The sequence below is a fragment of the Capricornis sumatraensis genome, chromosome 4, assembly GCF_032405125.1.
Source record: "Capricornis sumatraensis isolate serow.1 chromosome 4, serow.2, whole genome shotgun sequence".
Classification (NCBI taxonomy): Eukaryota; Metazoa; Chordata; class Mammalia; order Artiodactyla; family Bovidae; genus Capricornis; species Capricornis sumatraensis.
In genome coordinates, this window is record NC_091072.1 from 55,544,276 (window position 1) to 55,561,788 (window position 17,513).

The following is a 17,513-nucleotide window of genomic DNA, read 5'->3' on the forward strand; positions in this document are numbered from 1 at the left end:
TGTACATACACACAAATATATGTATGTTTCTGTGTGATACATGAAATACTAATACATTTGGGAAGACTGGAGCATCATGAATGAATAAGAACAGGGTTAGTCAAAAAAAAACGATGCTTGGCAAATTGCTGATGAATAAACAAATTTAACTGTACTGCCACATCAAAAAAAAAATATATATATATATATACACATATACAAACACATATAGTGCGTGCCAAATCATTTAAGTCGTGTCTGACTCTTTGTGACTCCATGGACTGGAGCCTGCCAGTCTCTCTGTCCACGGGATTCTCCAGGCAAGACTACTGGAGTTGGTTGCCTTGCCCTCCTCCAGGGAGTCTTCCTGGCCCAGGGATCAAACCCAAGTCTATTATGTCTCTTGCGTTGGTAGGCAGGTTCTTTACCAGTAGTGCCACCTGGGAGGCCTTTATATCATAATATAAACATTAAAATATATAACAGATTTTACACACAGATTATATATGTATATAAATATGTTAATAATACCTTTAAGACATCAGTATAAAAAAATTAAATCAGAAGAGAGTAATATGAATTATCTTAGAGGGGAAATTGTGATGGAAAATTGTGAATTTATTTGATGACATATGAATTTAAAATATCTTTCTGTTAGGAAACCCCATAAATTAAAATTTGTGAATAAATTGAGAAAATAATTTATAAGTGTTAGACTTAAATTCAGTATCCTATATAAAGAGCATTTAAAAATTGGCAAGACATTTGTGTTTAATACTAGTAGTCACATAAAGCAAAACTAAAATGATTTTTTACTTCTAAAATTGAAGAAGATTGAGAACAATCTGTGTTTAGAGTAGTGTGATAAATGAACTTTCAGGTAATGCTGATGGTAATATAAGTTGATTCAACATGTCCAGAAAGCAGTTTGGTCATTTGGTGTGTGAAAGTATGTGTGTGTGTGTGTGATTGTAGGAATCTTGTTGGCATATATAATAAAAAGCAATGTGACCAATATTTCTGTAAAAGAAACGTCATCCTGGGATCATTTAAAATAATGACAGTATTGTGAAAAGCAATTTGCCACAATGCAAGGGAACTTTGTGCTTAAATAGTGCTGGAGAAGCTATTATTGAACAGCAATTGAATGGAATATAATACCTTGATTAAACATGTTTTGAGAATTTTTCAGGTCATTGGAAAAAACTTATAATGTGTTCTTAAACAGAGGCAAAATATTTACATGTAGAAAAAATAAAAGAACATACTCCAAAGTATATTTTCTGGGTTTTCTACAGTGAGCATTACTGATTTTAGTAATCTGGGCTGACAAACCATTTAAAATCTTCTCATAAATTTTTAGAAGGGGTAGTGAAGAGACAGGACATGGAAGGCATCCAATTAATCTTTACTGAAATGATTTGATTTGAAATGAAATGAAATCTTATAATAGTAGAGTAATCAGATCTTTGAGCTGTGAGGCCTTTTGCAGGTCACTTGGTCCCGTTATCCACAGTAATCCAGCCCTTAAGTTTAGCCAGTTTATAGCACTATATTCATTACCTGTAACCACCTCTGGAGCCACGCCAACATGTCACTCCATTCAACAGTTCTTGCTTATTATTGCTTGCAGGCCTTTCCTTCTATTTGAATTTCTTTCCTGTCTGTCCCAAAGGGAACCTTAAAATTCTTTAAATTTATCTAAGGGCATCCTTAAAAAAGAAAATGCTAGTGTGCAAATAATTTAAATTTTAAGTCACCCAAAATCTGCAAATAATTGGAAAAAAAAACAAACACAAAGTTCTTTCGGTATAGGTGAATTTTGGGTGCCATCTATATCTTTGCTATTGTAAATAATGCTAAAGTGAACATAGGGTGTATATATCGTTTTGAATTAATGCTTTTATTTTCTTCTGGTAAACACCCAGAAATGGAATTGCTAGATTTTATGGTAGTTCTGTTTTTAATTTTTTGAGGTGCCTCCATACTGTTTTTCATAGTGGCTGAACCAATTTACATTCCGACTAACAGTGCACAAGGGTCCCTAAGGTTGTTTTTTGATTAGATGACTTTATGCACATGAAATATTGGTCTAGAGTAAGCTATTAATAAATATTACTTAGAGACTTTCATGACAAGGTGGACAAAATGTACTTTTTCCTATTCATTTCGTTAAATATAGCTGAAAACATAGGACATTACATATAAAACACACATAAGAAGACTCTGAAAGGAAAAGAGAAGAAACCAGATCAGCTCAGATTTGGGACCGGAGAAATGGCATGACACTTGAATTCCCCAGGTTTTCTTTTTTGCTTATATGTCCTAGACTGAACGCTGGAGAAGGTGGCAATTCAGAAATGCCAATGGATGTAGAAAAAACGTTCCAGCAAATTTTCTCTTTGGATCCCTCCCGCTACGCCCAAAATAAAAAGGGGATAGGGAAGGGCAGCCTGCCAAGACAGGACATCTTTGGACAGTCACCACCCTAATCCAGTCAAACAGTATGGCAAACGGGGATCGCCACCCCGTCCTCACCCGTGAAAAGATGGTGAAGAATCTAGATTTCTACTTTGCAAGGCTGTATCAAGGGTGCCCTAAACATTGCCAACTCCCCTAGCGGTATCAGAGAAGGTTTTATCAGGAATTGGAACTTTCATCACAGCCGAGATAAAGAGGGAAGGAGGCTCTTGGCCCTGGCAGTGTCAGTGGAGTCCAGGGAGTCTTAGTGAGGTTCCATACCCCCTGGATGGCAGGATGATGTAATGGAAGCCTAGTGGGAGTCTGCACTTTGACCCTAGCTCAGTGGTAAGAAGGTCCCTCTTACTCTCGTCAGTGTAAGCAGAGGCCTAATGAGGAACTGGAACTTAAGCCTGAGTAAACATTTTTTACTTTTTTTCTTGATGTGTTAGTTAATTATGGCCATAATTATGCTTCATATCTCCACAAAAATCTGAGTCAGAAGATGCTTATTCGTCAGTTAATCTGTAGGTTGTAATGGGATGGGCATAACTGGGAATGTTGCTCTCAGACATCTGTCTGGCTGAGTTGGGCTCCTTGCTACTTTCGGGCTCTGCTTCTACCTGCAAATATTCATTCCGGGCTCCAGGCTGAAGAGGAGGCGGCAGGAATGCTTGGAGGCTCTTCTCCAGGATAGGGTAGAGGTGCGGGAGAGCCAGCCTGATTATATCTGCTGTGCCAAGTGCTTTCAAGTAAGTGCACGCCTCTTGTCTGCTGATTAGCCAGAGCAAGTCACATGGATGGCCCCAAAGTCAGGGGAAGTATTCTCCACTGGTGAAAATGGAGGCGAGAGGAAGAGACAAATATTTTCAACAGAAGAGGCAAGGAGAAGAGACTGTTTTTGAACAAACGTGGAATCTATTGCGCTTGGCAGTTCAGAATCATTGCGTTAATTACTCAATGATGTAAGGTCATCGTTTTCACCATCAATGATGTGTGCAGTGCCATTTGATGCTGATTAAGTGATCCCTCCGCCTACTGCCTTCTGCATCTGATATTTCTTATTGCTGCCACTGCACCTATAGGTGTATTACCTGCTTCCTTTCTCACAGGGCTATTTGAATGAGTGCCTGATGGTGCCACTCAGTTTTATAAGGGGACTTTTTCTTGTTGCTTCAATATTTTCCTATTATTTTGCATTTTTATAACATTTGCTAGTCTGATGTTGGAACAAATGAACCAGTACTGTACTTATATTTTTTATCTAACATTCTCTTCCTAAAAAAGTGGAAAATTCAATTCTCAGGGAAATGAGTTATATTTTCTTAAAAGTTATCTCCATCTATCTACATTATATCTGTATTTTCAAAGGGATGCACTCAGCAATTAAGAGATAAGGTAGTGAATTGAGAAGTTTAAAAAGTTTATTAACCATGTGTGCATGTTGATTGCTTATTCAAATTATGAAGCGTCTGAAAATTCTGAAAAGAACTTACCTATACTTTGTGAAATTGGACGTATTACATTTAATTGAAACAAATATATATCTTTCAAGGAATATGAATATTTCAAAGAAGAATTGATTTCTTTCCAGTAAGTCTGTCTTTTTATAGCAGATACCAGACTTCAGTCATGCATCTACTCTTTGCCCTCTCAGCTTAGAGCATCTATGCTGCAGTTGGATACAATTCATTTCATCCATGTAAAGTAGATTATTTTGGTGCTGTTTACTCTAGTTTCATCCTAAGCAATAAAATCCACAAAATTGTCACCTTGAAGTGAGTGAAGTGAAAGTCACTCAGTTGTGTCCGACCCTTTGTGACCCCATGGACTGTATAGTACATGGGATTCTCTAGGCCAGGATACTGGAGTGGGTAGCCATTCCTTCTCCAGGGCATCTTTCCAACCCAGGGACTGAACCCAGGTCTCCCCCAATGCAGGCAGATTCTTAACCATCTGAGCCACAAGGGAAGCCCCCCCTTGAAGTGTGAGGTATATTTTCTTCTAGTGCACATGAAAATAAATATATATTTATTAAAATCAAAATGTCACTTCTGTACCATCTTAAATAGTTTACAGCCATCATTACTTGGTATACTTGTTTTAAGGGCAGCTCGCCAAACTAGAACTACGGAAACCTAGTTAAGCAACGTATATGTTTTGAAAAGAGTCGTTCACTTTTACTTTCCAATTATTTTTCAGGTTTGTGGAAGGGATGCTTAACATCTGTTACAATGCCATCGATCGTCATATTGAAAATGGTGAAGGAGATAAGATTGCTATCATTTATGACAGTCCTGTTACGAACACTAAAGCCACTATTACCTATAAAGAAGTCCTGGAACAGGTAATATTATTAACTTTTTATACATGTTCTTTGGAAATCACACAGAAATGAATTTAAATAGCATATATTCTCACTACATAGCCTTAATTCTCTTAATTCATTGACATGTTATTGTACTTTTAGTGCACACTGTCAATAGATGTGTATTTACTCATTTAAATTGTTTTTATTCTTTATATTTTACAGTACTAAAAGATACTCATTATTTTTAAACATTTTTATTGCATTATAGTTGCTTTACAATGTTGTGTTAGCTTCTACTGCATAACAAAATGAATCAGCCACATATATACAAATATCCCCTCCCTTTTGGATTTCCCTCCCATTTAGCTCACCAGGATGCATTAAATAGGTTCTCTGCGCTACACTGTATGTTCCCATCAGTTGTCTATTTTATGTATAGTATCAATCATGTAGCATTTCCCAGGTGGCTCAGTGGTAAAGAATCCACCTGCCAATGCCGTAGACATGAAGTTTGATCCCTAGGTGAGGAGAAGGAAATGGCAACCCACTCCAGTATTCTTGCCTGGGAAATCCCATGGACAGAGGAGCCTGGCCAGCTGCCGTCCATGGAGTTGCAAAAGAGTTGGTTGGACATGACTTGGCCACTCAACGACAGCAAACATCAAAAGGCTATATGTATCAGTCCCAAACTCCCGGTTCTTCTCATCCCACCCCTTTCCCCCTTGATAGCCATATGTTTGTTCTCTACCTGTGTGTCTCTGTTTCTGCTTTGCAAATGAGATCCTCTATACCACTTTTCTAGATTCCACATATATGCCTTAACATACGATATTTTTTTCTCTTTCTGACTTCCCTCACTGTGTATGACACTGTCTAGATCCATGGAATTGGACAGAAATCCCAGAGATAAACCCACGCACACGTGGTCACTTAATCTATGACAAAGCGGGCAAGAATATACAAAGGAGAAAAGACAGCCTCTTCAATAAGTGGTGCTGGGAAAATTGGAAAACTATATGTAAAAGAATGAAAATAGAACACTCCCTGACATCATACACAAAAATAAGCTGGAAATGGGGCCTTATTTTAAAGGAAGAGGTTAACAAACCTGTAACAGTGTGCTTTTACCCCCTCTGGCCTTCATTCCCCATCCATGCTGGCATCACCTGGACACTCTCTCCATCTCTTGTGCTGCTGGAGCGGCCCCCTCGCCTTCTGACTCACACATTGTCGCCTAAGATGACACTAAGATCTTCTTCCTAACAAACGGCTTATTACTCCACTCCCACTTACAAACCTCTTCTTTAAAAACGACTGTTATTTAGAGAGCAGAATCTGTATTCCTGTGGTGTAGAAGACACTGGAATCTGATCACAGCATCCCTGCAAGCTTCATTCCCCAATGCTCTTGACCATGAACACAACTCTTTTTCACCCTAGATATCCTTACACTCCCTCAGGCACTCCTGGCCCTTTAAAGGTCTTTGTACATGCTCATTCGTTTCCCTTATTTGCTCTTTTTTAGTGTTTTTTTTCCCTCCATCTGGGTAGTTCTCAGGTGAATCATGATATTGGCAGATAAGTTATGAGGTTCTTTTCTTCCAATATTAGGGTAGAAATGAGATGTCATAAGTAATTATAAAAGTATTTGGGTATTGTGGACTGAAGGAGACTTATTCTTGCTCTGGGGGAGGGCATTTATTTATTTGTGATTTGAAGGGAGGTAGATTGGAGGGCAAAGTTTCTCAGCCTTGATACCGTTGACATTTTAGGCCAGGTAATTCTGTTGGGAGCTGTCATGTACACTGTAGGGTTTTTAGCGGCATTTCTGCTCTCATTCATTACTTGCACCCCTTTCCCACCTCGTGATGGCCAAAAATGTCTGCAAGTATTGCTGAAATCTCCCATGTAAATGCCTTTACTTTTATATGGAGGGTTTTTGAATCATATTCTTTTATTTTGCTTAAAAAAAAAAAAAAACTCATGTAGAATTTCAGTGCAAATTTTAGAGTATTTGGTCAACTCCCCCTGGCTCTCTGAAATAGTATCCTTTTGCACCAGCATTGTTTCTGTTTAGCCTTCTAAGGGATTTCAAACAAGGCAACTGAGAGAAAACTATTACTGCCCCAAGCCCGAGTTGTTGCAAGCAATAAAGGGAGGAAACAAGAGGCTTTGCAGCCTGGCTATAGCAACAAATTCTACCTTCAGCTCACTGAAACATAAGAGGAATTTATGAAAAGTGAAGACCCCAAGGGAGAAGGGGTAGCAGTGAAGAGTTAAGGAGAAGCCAGAAATTGCCTAAGAAGTAGAGCTGCTGACTTGATTTCTAGACTGCCAGAGTAAGCACACTAGTTGGCTAACTAGGCTACAGGCCACCAGTCCCGGGCAGCTGGGAGGAACTGTTTTGTCTTTTCATTTCATAGTAGGAGTAGAGCCTTGCCTCTTTCTGGGACTTGTACTAGGGAAATTCCAGTCTAACAAGAAAGTTCAAATACTGGGCAGCTGACTCCAGAAAAAAAGAAAATAATGCTGCAAATACAGTGTTGGATACTTTTCATGAGTCTGTATGTGGGAACTGTGTATTTTCAGAATGAAGTATCTAGAGACAGAGCTCACACTGGTCTGAGGCAGAAAGGCAGTCTGTTATCAAATGATTTTGTTTTTCATCTGAGGCTGTATTTTATTTTAAAAGATAACATAAATCTGATAGCCTGTTACATTCTGTGTTTTATTTTAGGTTTGCATTTTCAGCTTTTAGATAATGGTTTATAGCCTGTGTTCAAAACCTTAATCCTATGATTTGGGTATATGGTCATGGTCTCATTAATAATTAAGACATTTCCTTCTCCAACGCATGAAAGTGAAAAGTGAAAGGGGAGTCGCTCAGTCATGTCCGACTCTTCGCGACCCCATGGACTGCAGCCTACCAGGTTCCTCCGTCCATGGGATTTTCCAGACAAGAGTACTGGAGTGGGGTGCCATTGCCTTCTCTGAATAATTAAGACAGGTTGATATTAAGATGTGCTTCTTAGGTGGCTCAGTGGTAAAGAATTCACCTGTAAGGCATGAGACATGGGTTCAATCCCTGGGTCAGGAAGATCCCCTGGGGAAGGTAATGTCAACCCACTCCAGTCTTCTTGCCTGGAGAATCCCATGTACAGAGGAGCCTGTTGGGCTCCAAAAAGAGTCAGACACGACTTAGTGACTAAACAGTAACAACAATATTAAGATCCTGGTTAATCTTAACTGCTTTCCTGATGAGGAAACTTACTTATGTATTTAACATATATGATCTATATTGGTATGTTGAATTTGATACATGACCAAACATCAGAGTCGGGGAAGACACTTTGGAAACATACACTAGGCAGTGTTAAATGCGTTGTTCCTCATTTCCTGTTGTTTTGTTTTTAATTAGTAAGTGTATCTGATAAGTGCACACACACAGTTTGCTTAGAGGCCATTCTGCTAACTCATCTTGGTTTTCTCGTATGGAGTCTGGACTCTTAGACCCTTTTGAGGTTTGTCCTGGTTCATTGGTTTCAGATTGGCCTGACATCAAAGTACTTAAAAGGCCTGTTTCTCTCATCTGCTGACAGCTTCTGATTCCCCAGAGTTTTCTTCTCTAAAGTACTAAAGGAAGGACTGTTAGCAAAGAGGGGGGCATTGTGCTGTATTTTGATTACCTGCTCCTGGTTCCCTGTGGCTTTTACTTTATTAAGTAGAGAAGACGGGGAAAGAGAGATTTAATGGATAAGGCCATTGAGAACAAACAAAAAGAAGAGCCTTTGTACTTTACTGGTTTTCATCTCTGCAGCCTTATTTTTTGGGAGTTTCTGTCTAGGTGAAACTAAAGTTCGTACTGCTTAATTAGTGAACCAGAACATTTTAGGGTAAAGTGTTTCAGTGACATGAATGATCTGAAGATTTTACAGAATGATTCAGAAGTAGAGCTTTTCTCAAACTTTCTCACGTGTGGGGAGCTGATAATGCAAACACTTGTTTAAGATATTTGTAAGAGATGGTGTAAGATCCCTTGTTCATTCACCACATACTTAGCATGCCACACCTTCCTTGGAACAAGGAATAGAGGTAAATGAACTTATTCTCTATATTTAAAGAGCTAAAAAAAATCATGGAAACATAAGACCGGTTATATAGGGTAGTGCAGTATTTTGTGGTATGGCATCTAGCTCAGCCAGAGGCAAATAGGGTTTAGGAAAGCTTTTGCAAAAGTCAGTGTCTTAGATGAGTCCTGGGACTTCCTGCCCAGCACCCCCTTGCATTACACACCCCAGCAAGCACCCGCTGCCCCCATCCCACCTCCTGCAGTCAACTCCCCAGGCTTGCTGCATGCCCAGCTTCGAGCCTTTCTATCTGCCTGTCTTCTGCTTGAGATAGTGTTTCTTCCAGATATCTTATGATTCATGGAACCTGAATATTACTCCCTCAGTGAGATCTTCCTTGGCCATGTTAATTACAGAGGTTCCCATGCACCCCACTTCATGAGCCCTTTTTCTGCTTTCCTTTTTTCCTTTTAAAATTTACCTACTTATTACTGAGTACCATTCTTGATATTTTATTTTATAAATAAAATAGGAGGTCAGTTCCATGGAGGAAGGCATTTTTGTTTTGCTCACAGAATAGTGCCTGGCACATAGTAAACATTTGTTGACTGGTGAAGCAATGAATGAATGAATGAATGGGCTTCCCAGGTGGGCACTAGTGATAAAGAACCTTCCTGCAATGCAGCAGACATAAAAGATGCAGGTTTGATCTCGGAGTCAGGAAGGCCTTCTGGAGGAGGGCATGGCAACCCACTCTAGTACTCTTACCTAGAGAATCCCATGGACAGAGGAGCCTGGCAGGCTCCAGTCTATAGGATCAGAAGAAAAGTCACTTCAGGACATGACTGAAGTGACTTAGCATGAACGTGCAAAAAAATTAATGAATGAGCTATCATTTGGAATTTCTAAGTGACTGTACCTTCCTATATTGAGGGGATTTTTTATCTTTGAATTGTTCAGTTCAGTCGCTCAGTTGTGTCTGACCCTTTGCTACCCCATGAATTGCAGCATGCCAGGCCTCCCTATCCATCACCAACTCCTGGAGTTCACCCAAACTCTTGTCCATCAAGTCGGTGATGCCATCCAGCCATCTCATCCTGGGTCGTCCCTTTCTCCTCCTGCCCTCAATCCCTCCCAGCATCAGAGTCTTTTCCAATGAGTCAGCTCTTCGCATGAGGTGGCCAAAGTATTGGAGTTTCAGCTTTAGCATCATTCCTTCCAATGAACACCCAGGACTGGTCTCCTTTAGGATGGACTTGTTGGATCTCCTTGCAGTCCAAGGGACTCTCAAGAGCCTTCTCCAACACCACAGTTCAAAAGCATCAATTCTTCAGCACTCGGCTTTCTTCACAGTCCAACTCTCACATCCACACATGACCACTGGAAAAACCATAGCCTTGACTAGATGGACCTTTGTTGGCAAAGTAATGTCTTTGCTTTTCAATATGCTATCTAGGTTGGTCATAAGTTTCCTTCCAAGGAGTAAGTGTCTTTTAATTTCATGGCTGCAGTCACCATCTGCAGTGATTTTGGAGCCCCCCAAAATGAAGTCTAATACTGTTTCCACTGTTTCCCCATCTATTTCCCATGAAGTGATGGGACCAGATGCCATGATGTTAGTTTTTTGAATGTTGAGCTTTAAGCCAACTTTTTCACTCTCCTCTTTCACTTTCATCAAGAGGCTTTTGAGTTCCTCTTCACTTTCTGCCATAAGGGTGGTGTCATCTGCATATCTGAGGTTATTGATATTTCTCCCGGCAGTCTTGATTCCAGCTTGTGCTTCCTCTAGCCCACCGTTTCTCCTCTCAGTTTTTTTTCAAATTACTAGTTATATCGAAGCTCAGTGAAATAAAAGTGTGTGTGAGTTTGTGTTGCATATGTATGTGTATATTATATGTAGTAGTTATTATTTTTAGAAATTCTTAGTTTTAGTTTATCTTCTTTGCATCTATTTACATTTTAAATTTACTCCTATATGTGTTAAGTTTGTGTTTTTTTTTTATATTCAGTTGTAAATTATTATGTGTGTATTCACTAAACAAAAATATGACCCCCTAAAGGGCATTTGAGAAATTTTCATAAATATATGTATGCAGGGAAAATAAAGCCCAGTGTGTACTACATTTTCCTGATTTAATTCAAACTGAAAGTGTCTATTATCTTTACTAAAGGTAGCTTTTGAAATATAATTACGGCAGGAGCTGTAGTTATAAAGGCTGATAATTTAGAAGAGAAAATTACTGTGAAATCAAGGGCTATATCCCATGAGAAGGCCTCCTTCCAACCTCTACCCCCTTTAGGAAGCTTTCTTCAAAATGAGAATTTCTTCTTCTCAGAAACATGTCAGGGTAAGATTATCTCATATTTCTTTGCTTGCCACATCATCAGTATTTCCATAAGCAAACCCCTAAATCACAGAAACCAGAACACGCAGAAGTCCAGCCCCGCCAGAGTTTGCCTTATTGAGGAGAAGATATACAGCAGTGTGTATACTTAGTTTTCTTTTCTTAAACTTCCTAAATAAGTAATAAATACTTCAGTTGTCTTATAGTCTGCATCACTGAAAGTTATATCTCTGTAAGACAGATTATGTTTTCCATGGTTGGTAAATTGTGAATGAGGCTATTATGAGATCGAATTTACAGTGGTTCATGTATTTTTCTAGCGTGCAGGTTTTTAAACTTCTATTGAAATGTGATATACATTTAGAATAGTGTACGGGTCATAATTATAAACTTGTTAGATTTTCACAAACAGAACACACTCATGTCACCAGATCAGGAAACAGAGTATTCCCAGCTCCCAGAAGCACTTATTATGCTTCCTTTTAGTAATTTCTCTCTCAACACTCACATGATTGTTATCCAGACGTCTAAACACCATCTATGATGAGGTTGCCTTGCTTTCTTGAATTTTGTGGAAACAGAATAAATCAATATACTTTTTTTTTTTCAACTTTTTGTTTATGAGACTTTTTCATTTCATTGAAGAGACTGTACTTGGGTCAGTTGAGTAATGACTAGTTTGAGGCTGTTACAAATAATGCTGATATGAATATATTTGTGTGCAAAATTTGGTGACAATAGGTGTGCATTAATTTGGGGGACAAGCTTAGGAGGAAAATGGCAGATTACAGGGCAGGTTCATGCTTGGCTTGCATAGATAAGGTCAAACAATTTTCAGTGGTTGTACCGACAACATTCCGAGTGGTGGTGGTAGGAGAATGCTAGTTGCCAAAACTTGATGTTGACCATGCCAAGTCTTTTCAGTTTGGGCCTTTCAAGTAGCTGTGCAGTGATATTGCCTTCTGGCAATAAATAAATTTTAAATATTTGTGGTTTATTTGGCTGTGTTGGGTCTTAGTTGTGGTCTGCGTGAACTTCATTGCATCATGCAGGATCTTTTGTTATGCTGCCCAGACTCAGTAGTTGCAGCACGTGGGCTCAGCAGTGGTGGTGCACGGGCCTAGTTGCTCCACGGCCTGTGGGATCTTAGTTCCCGACCGGGGTTTGAACCCACGTCCCCTGCATTGCAAGGCGGATTCTTAACACCGGACCCCTGGAGAAGTCTGGATTTAATTTCGTCATCCCTAGTGGCTAGTGCAGTTAACCCCTGGTCCTGTGCTTCTGGGCCGTTTATTGTTCCACTTTTCTGAAGAGCCCAGGCAGGTCTTTTGTGCACTTGCTTTTCTTTTGGATCATTACCACATCAAGAAGTTTTGGTGAGAGATTTTCTCACAGTTGAAGAGAATAGCTTATCAATATCTGAAAACCTTAAGAATAAAAGATGAAGATCCTTTAGTGAAAATGATGATGAAATAGTTTTAGAAATCTAAAGATGAGGACATTGTCCCCTGTTTTAAAAATAATTAATGTGAAAGTCTATTCTTTACTAATCTTGACTAACCTTTTTTTTTTTTTTGAAGAAAGTTTGGAAGCAAATTCCTTACAGTAGAAGCAGGAAGCAGGAGCCCCAGTGTTAAGGCTGTAAATGGTCTACTGAAGATGATGCTGTGTTAGTACTTTCATGGATGTCAAAAGGCTCTACTTACATTGATTTTTGAGTGGTCTGACTTCATCTAATTTTCCCAGAAACCTTGTTATTTTTGTGAGCTAATTTGTGCAGTGCAAAGTTGTATAATGTGGTTTAGCAGAAACACTTATATTTCATTTGAAATTGAAGATGTTTATATATGTACTACTGATTTAAGTTTTTATCTAAATTATAACTGGAACTTTATTTGAGTAACTTTTCAGCTTAATGAAACTTGTTAGATTCTGAGAGTACTGTACAGAAAGAAAATAAGTATTAGATCAATCTAACAGATAATATAGAAGGGAATAAGTAAAATGAGAAAACAGCATTTTGGTATTTCCTGACTTCTTTTTTCCCCATTGTTAGGGCCATGCATTCAACACTAGAAATGCCTAAAAATAATTTTTACATCAACCCAGAATAGCAACAAGATGGGCAACCCTTTTGAATTGTCTCAGCCAGGTTTTTAAAGAAATTATATTTCTCTAATTTTCTGAAATCAATTTTCTGTCTGCAGTATAAACTCAATTTTTTTCCATTCCCCCTATGCCAGAAATCCTCACCATGCTTCGAAGTCCAGACCACTTTACTTGTACCTTTCTCTAAGCACTGGTTTCTTTTTGCTTTTTATTTTACTTAGCCAAGTACCTACACTGTTGGTATACCTACTTATTTATTAACGTACCTCCTGACCGTAGTAAAAGCTTCTTGAGCATAAGGGTTATATTTTATTTATCAATTTATTTTATCTATAAAATGCTTTATCATTTATACTATATATATATATATATAAATATATATATTCCAATATATATACCATTGGAAGGACTGATGATGAAGCTGAAACTCCAATACTCTGGCCACTTGATGCAAAGAATTGACTTACTGGAAAAGACCCTGATGCTTGAAAGATTGAAGGACGAAGGAGAAGGGGATGACAGACGATGAGATGCTTGGATGGCATCACCGACTCGATGGACATGAGTCTGAACAAGCTCCAGAAGTTGGTGATGGACAGAGAAGCTTGGAGTGCCACAGTCCATGGGGTCGCAAAGAGTCGGACATGACTGAGCCACTGAACTGAATTGATTCAATGTTTAATATAGGCCTCATAGCATAAGCTCATATTACATACTGAATGAATTCATGAATAGAATATTCAATAACTTTCATTAAATAGTAAGGAAAAATTTAACTATTGTCTAAGAGAAATAATCATTTCCAAAAATATCACTTGTGTCTTCCACATTGTAATTTTTTTTTTTATATTGGGAACTTTAAATTTTTTAATAGGGCAAAAGTCTTCTTTATTTTAATGCTTTGCTTGACTAAAAGTTTCTATCTGCATCTAAAAGCTCTGCTTAAAACATTTACCTAATTTGGTCATTTTGGAAATGTAGAAGTCTGGTCTCTAGTAGTTTTTATTCCTGCATTTGCTTAATGAATTTATTTTTATCATTCATTGGTAGGTTCTTGTTAGATGATTTGTCTTGTCTACAAGTCAGTTAAACTCTGACCTTTTTGAAAGTTAACTCAGTAAGATCAGTGGATGATCTGCTTTCCATTTATTTCTTGGACTGGAATGATGATGGAGCCAAGTTTATTTATTTGTTCAAAACATACTTTTAGAATACCTAATACGTATTTGGCACTTCTGTGGACACCATGCATTACAGTAGTGAATGGTACAGTCTTTGCCTATAGGAAAATTGCATTCTTTGAGGAGATGGATTATGATAAAAAGATAATACAAGTGACCTGGCCTCTCTTTTATATAGATTTGTCTGAGAAAACTGCTTATCACTAAAGAGATAACCCAGTGACATAGACTCAGATAAAGGCTGGAAGAAACCATGGCAACATTTGGAGGAAGTGATATCAGGCAAAAGGCTTCCCAGGTGGCAGTAGTGGTAAAGAACCTGCCTGCCAGTGCAGGAGACAGGGATTTGATCCCTGAGTTGGCAAGATCCCCTGGAGGAGGACATGGCAACCCACTCCAGTGTTCTTGCGTGGAGAATATCGTGGACAGAGGAGCCTGGTGGGCTGCGGTCCATAGGGTTGAACTGAACTGAGAGTGACTTAGCGGAGAAGGCAATGGCACCCCACTCCAGTACTCTTGCCTGGAAAATCCCACGGATGGAGGAACCTGATGGGCTGCAGTCCATGGGGTCGCTAACTGAGCGACTTCACTTTGACTTTTTACTTTCATGCACTGGAGAAGGAAATGGCAACCCACTCCAGTGTTCTTGCCTGGAGAATCCCAGGGACGGGGGAGCCTCATGGGCTGCTGTCTGTGGGGTCGCACAGAGTCGGACACGACTGAAGCGCTTAGTAGCAGCAGAGTGACTTAGCACGTGCACAACAGATACCAGATTTTAATATATAGATAATTGTAACCTGACAATGTTATAATCGACATTTTGTTTGAACAGTAAATAATTCTTCAGGGAGACAAATAATAGCTGAAAACAAAGTCCCATAGGTGGCACACGGGAGATGGAGAAGGAAGATGTCTCCTGTGAATGTATATTCAATTATATATTGAACGCTTATTGTATGAGGCAGTGGGCTCAGAAGAATGAATGTTTCCTACTCTCAAGGAACTCTTAGCTTGCCTGGTGAGAAGAACACAAAAGCAACTGTGTGAAATGTAACAAAAACATTTGTAGCACAGAGGAAGAAGAGACTAATCTGGCTCCAGTAGTTGAGAGAAGGCTTTGCTGTGAAAGTGAAGCATTTGTTGGATCATAAAAGAAAGAAATATGTGCCACCTGTCTTGGCTGTTGTAAATAGTGCTACAGTGAACATTGGGATACATGTGTCTTTTTGAATTTTGATTTTCTCAGGGTGTATGCCCAGTAGTGGGATTGCTGGGTCATATGGTAGTTTTATTTTTAGATTTTTAAGGAGCCTTCAATACTTGGAGGCAGTGTAAATAGCAACATTTTTTTCCTTTTCCCAGCTCTAAAGCTTGAGTCAGGGCTATGAGCTCAGCTAATTGGGCTGAAGTACCTGGTGGCAAAGGGTTAGCCTCTATGGTCTCAAAATTGGAGACGACTGCATATCTGAGGGTCCTTTGATCAAACATCCATAAATGGCTTCTCCCATTCAGGAGTTGTTTCACTTGCTGGCTGGTAAAAATAGTCAGTTTGCCCCCGAGAGAGATTTAAAGCATCTTCTATCAGAACTGCAGTATCTGCAAGATTTCGAAGGCAGGGAAAGATCTCTTCTGAATAAGGGAGTATAGGACACTCAGGGACCACCAGAAACTGGTGGGAAAATATTTGTCCACCCCAGCAACAAAGAAGTGCTCAGGTGAATATTTTTGTAACTTTTTCCTGTAGCACCCAAAATAGTACAGGTTTGGGAGGAGAAGGCTCCAGAGTAGGAGGTCAGGACAGAGCAGGTAGCCCCTGTGTCAACCAAGAAATTCTCGGACCTACGTGCCACAGGCAGTTGCAGCCTTGGCTCCAGCCCCGTGATGGTTCTCTGTGCCAGGCAGGCTCGCTGGAGCGGCTGCTTCAGCCAAGGTCTTGTTGAACCATTGCGAGGGAAGTCTTGGCGCTTGACCCTGAGGCTCTTGGGTCGTGAGGGCACAATGCCTCCCAGTGTCCCAACTGATGGCATTTGTAGCAAACCGTTTTAGGAGACTTGTTTCAGTTTGGATACTCTTTGGCCCATTGTCCTGCCTGTCTACAGATTAGGCCTCTGCCTCATGCCTTGTCCTTCAAGGCCTCAGGGTTTGCCATAGGGCTTCTCTGGAGGGCGGCCAGTGTCTGGGCATGCCTTATCTCTTTCCTTTTCTCCCATTGCTGGGCCTTGACCTCCCTCTCCTGTTCTCTGCTATGAAGGTATTGGACCATCTCACTTAAAGGGGCAGCAGGGTCCTGCTGCTGTAGCTGCTGTAGCTTAATCCTGATGTCTGATGCACACTGGGGCAGGAACTTGTCCTTTAAAATGGCCTGTCCCTCGTAAGAGTCCAAGTCCAGATTGGTAAGCGTTTGGAGGCCCCTTTCAGCCTCTCCACAAAGGCAATGAGGTTTGCACTGGGCTCCTGAGTCATTGCTGAGACCCGGGCAGAGCTGATTACTTTCTGCTGGGCTGCTTTCAGTCCTGCCTTTACACAGATCAGAAATGAGCACTTTCCCAGACGTGCACAGGGCCATTATAATTCTAATTAGCATCTGAGGAGGGGACCACAGTTTCCCCTACTGGGCATTTATCGCTTGGCATGTGAAGTCCCATAGCAGACCTTCGGGCTTCCTTTAAGATCCTAGCATGCTTAGTGTTAGATAAAATTTGACTAAATATGACCATGATGTCCTTCCACATCAAGTCAAAGGCCAAGGTAATGTGTTGGAATGTATCTCTATATTTGCCTGGGTCATCTGTATAGCTGCCCAGGTCTTGTTTGATCTGTCTTAGTTCTAAGAGGGAGAAGGGCTTACAGACCTGGGTTGGTCCGATTTCTGCTCCAGTTTCGACTAAGGGACATACTCGAGTTGGCTTTTGTGGAGGGGGTGCTCCCAGATATGGGGGCACATTTGGATACAAGAAAGGAGCACCCGGTAACTTGGGGGCCGCAAGTTCCTTCTCTTGGTTGTCTGTGCCTAACACCATTTGCCTAGTACGCTCACTTTTAGGGCATACAACAATCCCATG

General features: G+C 40.0%; 1 protein-coding gene across 3 annotated transcripts in view; it reads left to right on the top strand.

Moving 5' to 3' along the window:
- Window positions 1-17,513, top strand: part of ACSS3 (acyl-CoA synthetase short chain family member 3) — a 168,274-nt gene that overhangs the window by 23,528 nt on the left and 127,233 nt on the right. For all 3 annotated transcript variants that reach the window (XM_068972184.1, XM_068972185.1, XM_068972186.1), the window contains exon 2: window positions 4,642-4,786. In XM_068972184.1, the coding sequence (XP_068828285.1) occupies window positions 4,642-4,786 (145 nt within the window). The remainder of the gene's footprint in view (window positions 1-4,641; window positions 4,787-17,513) is intronic.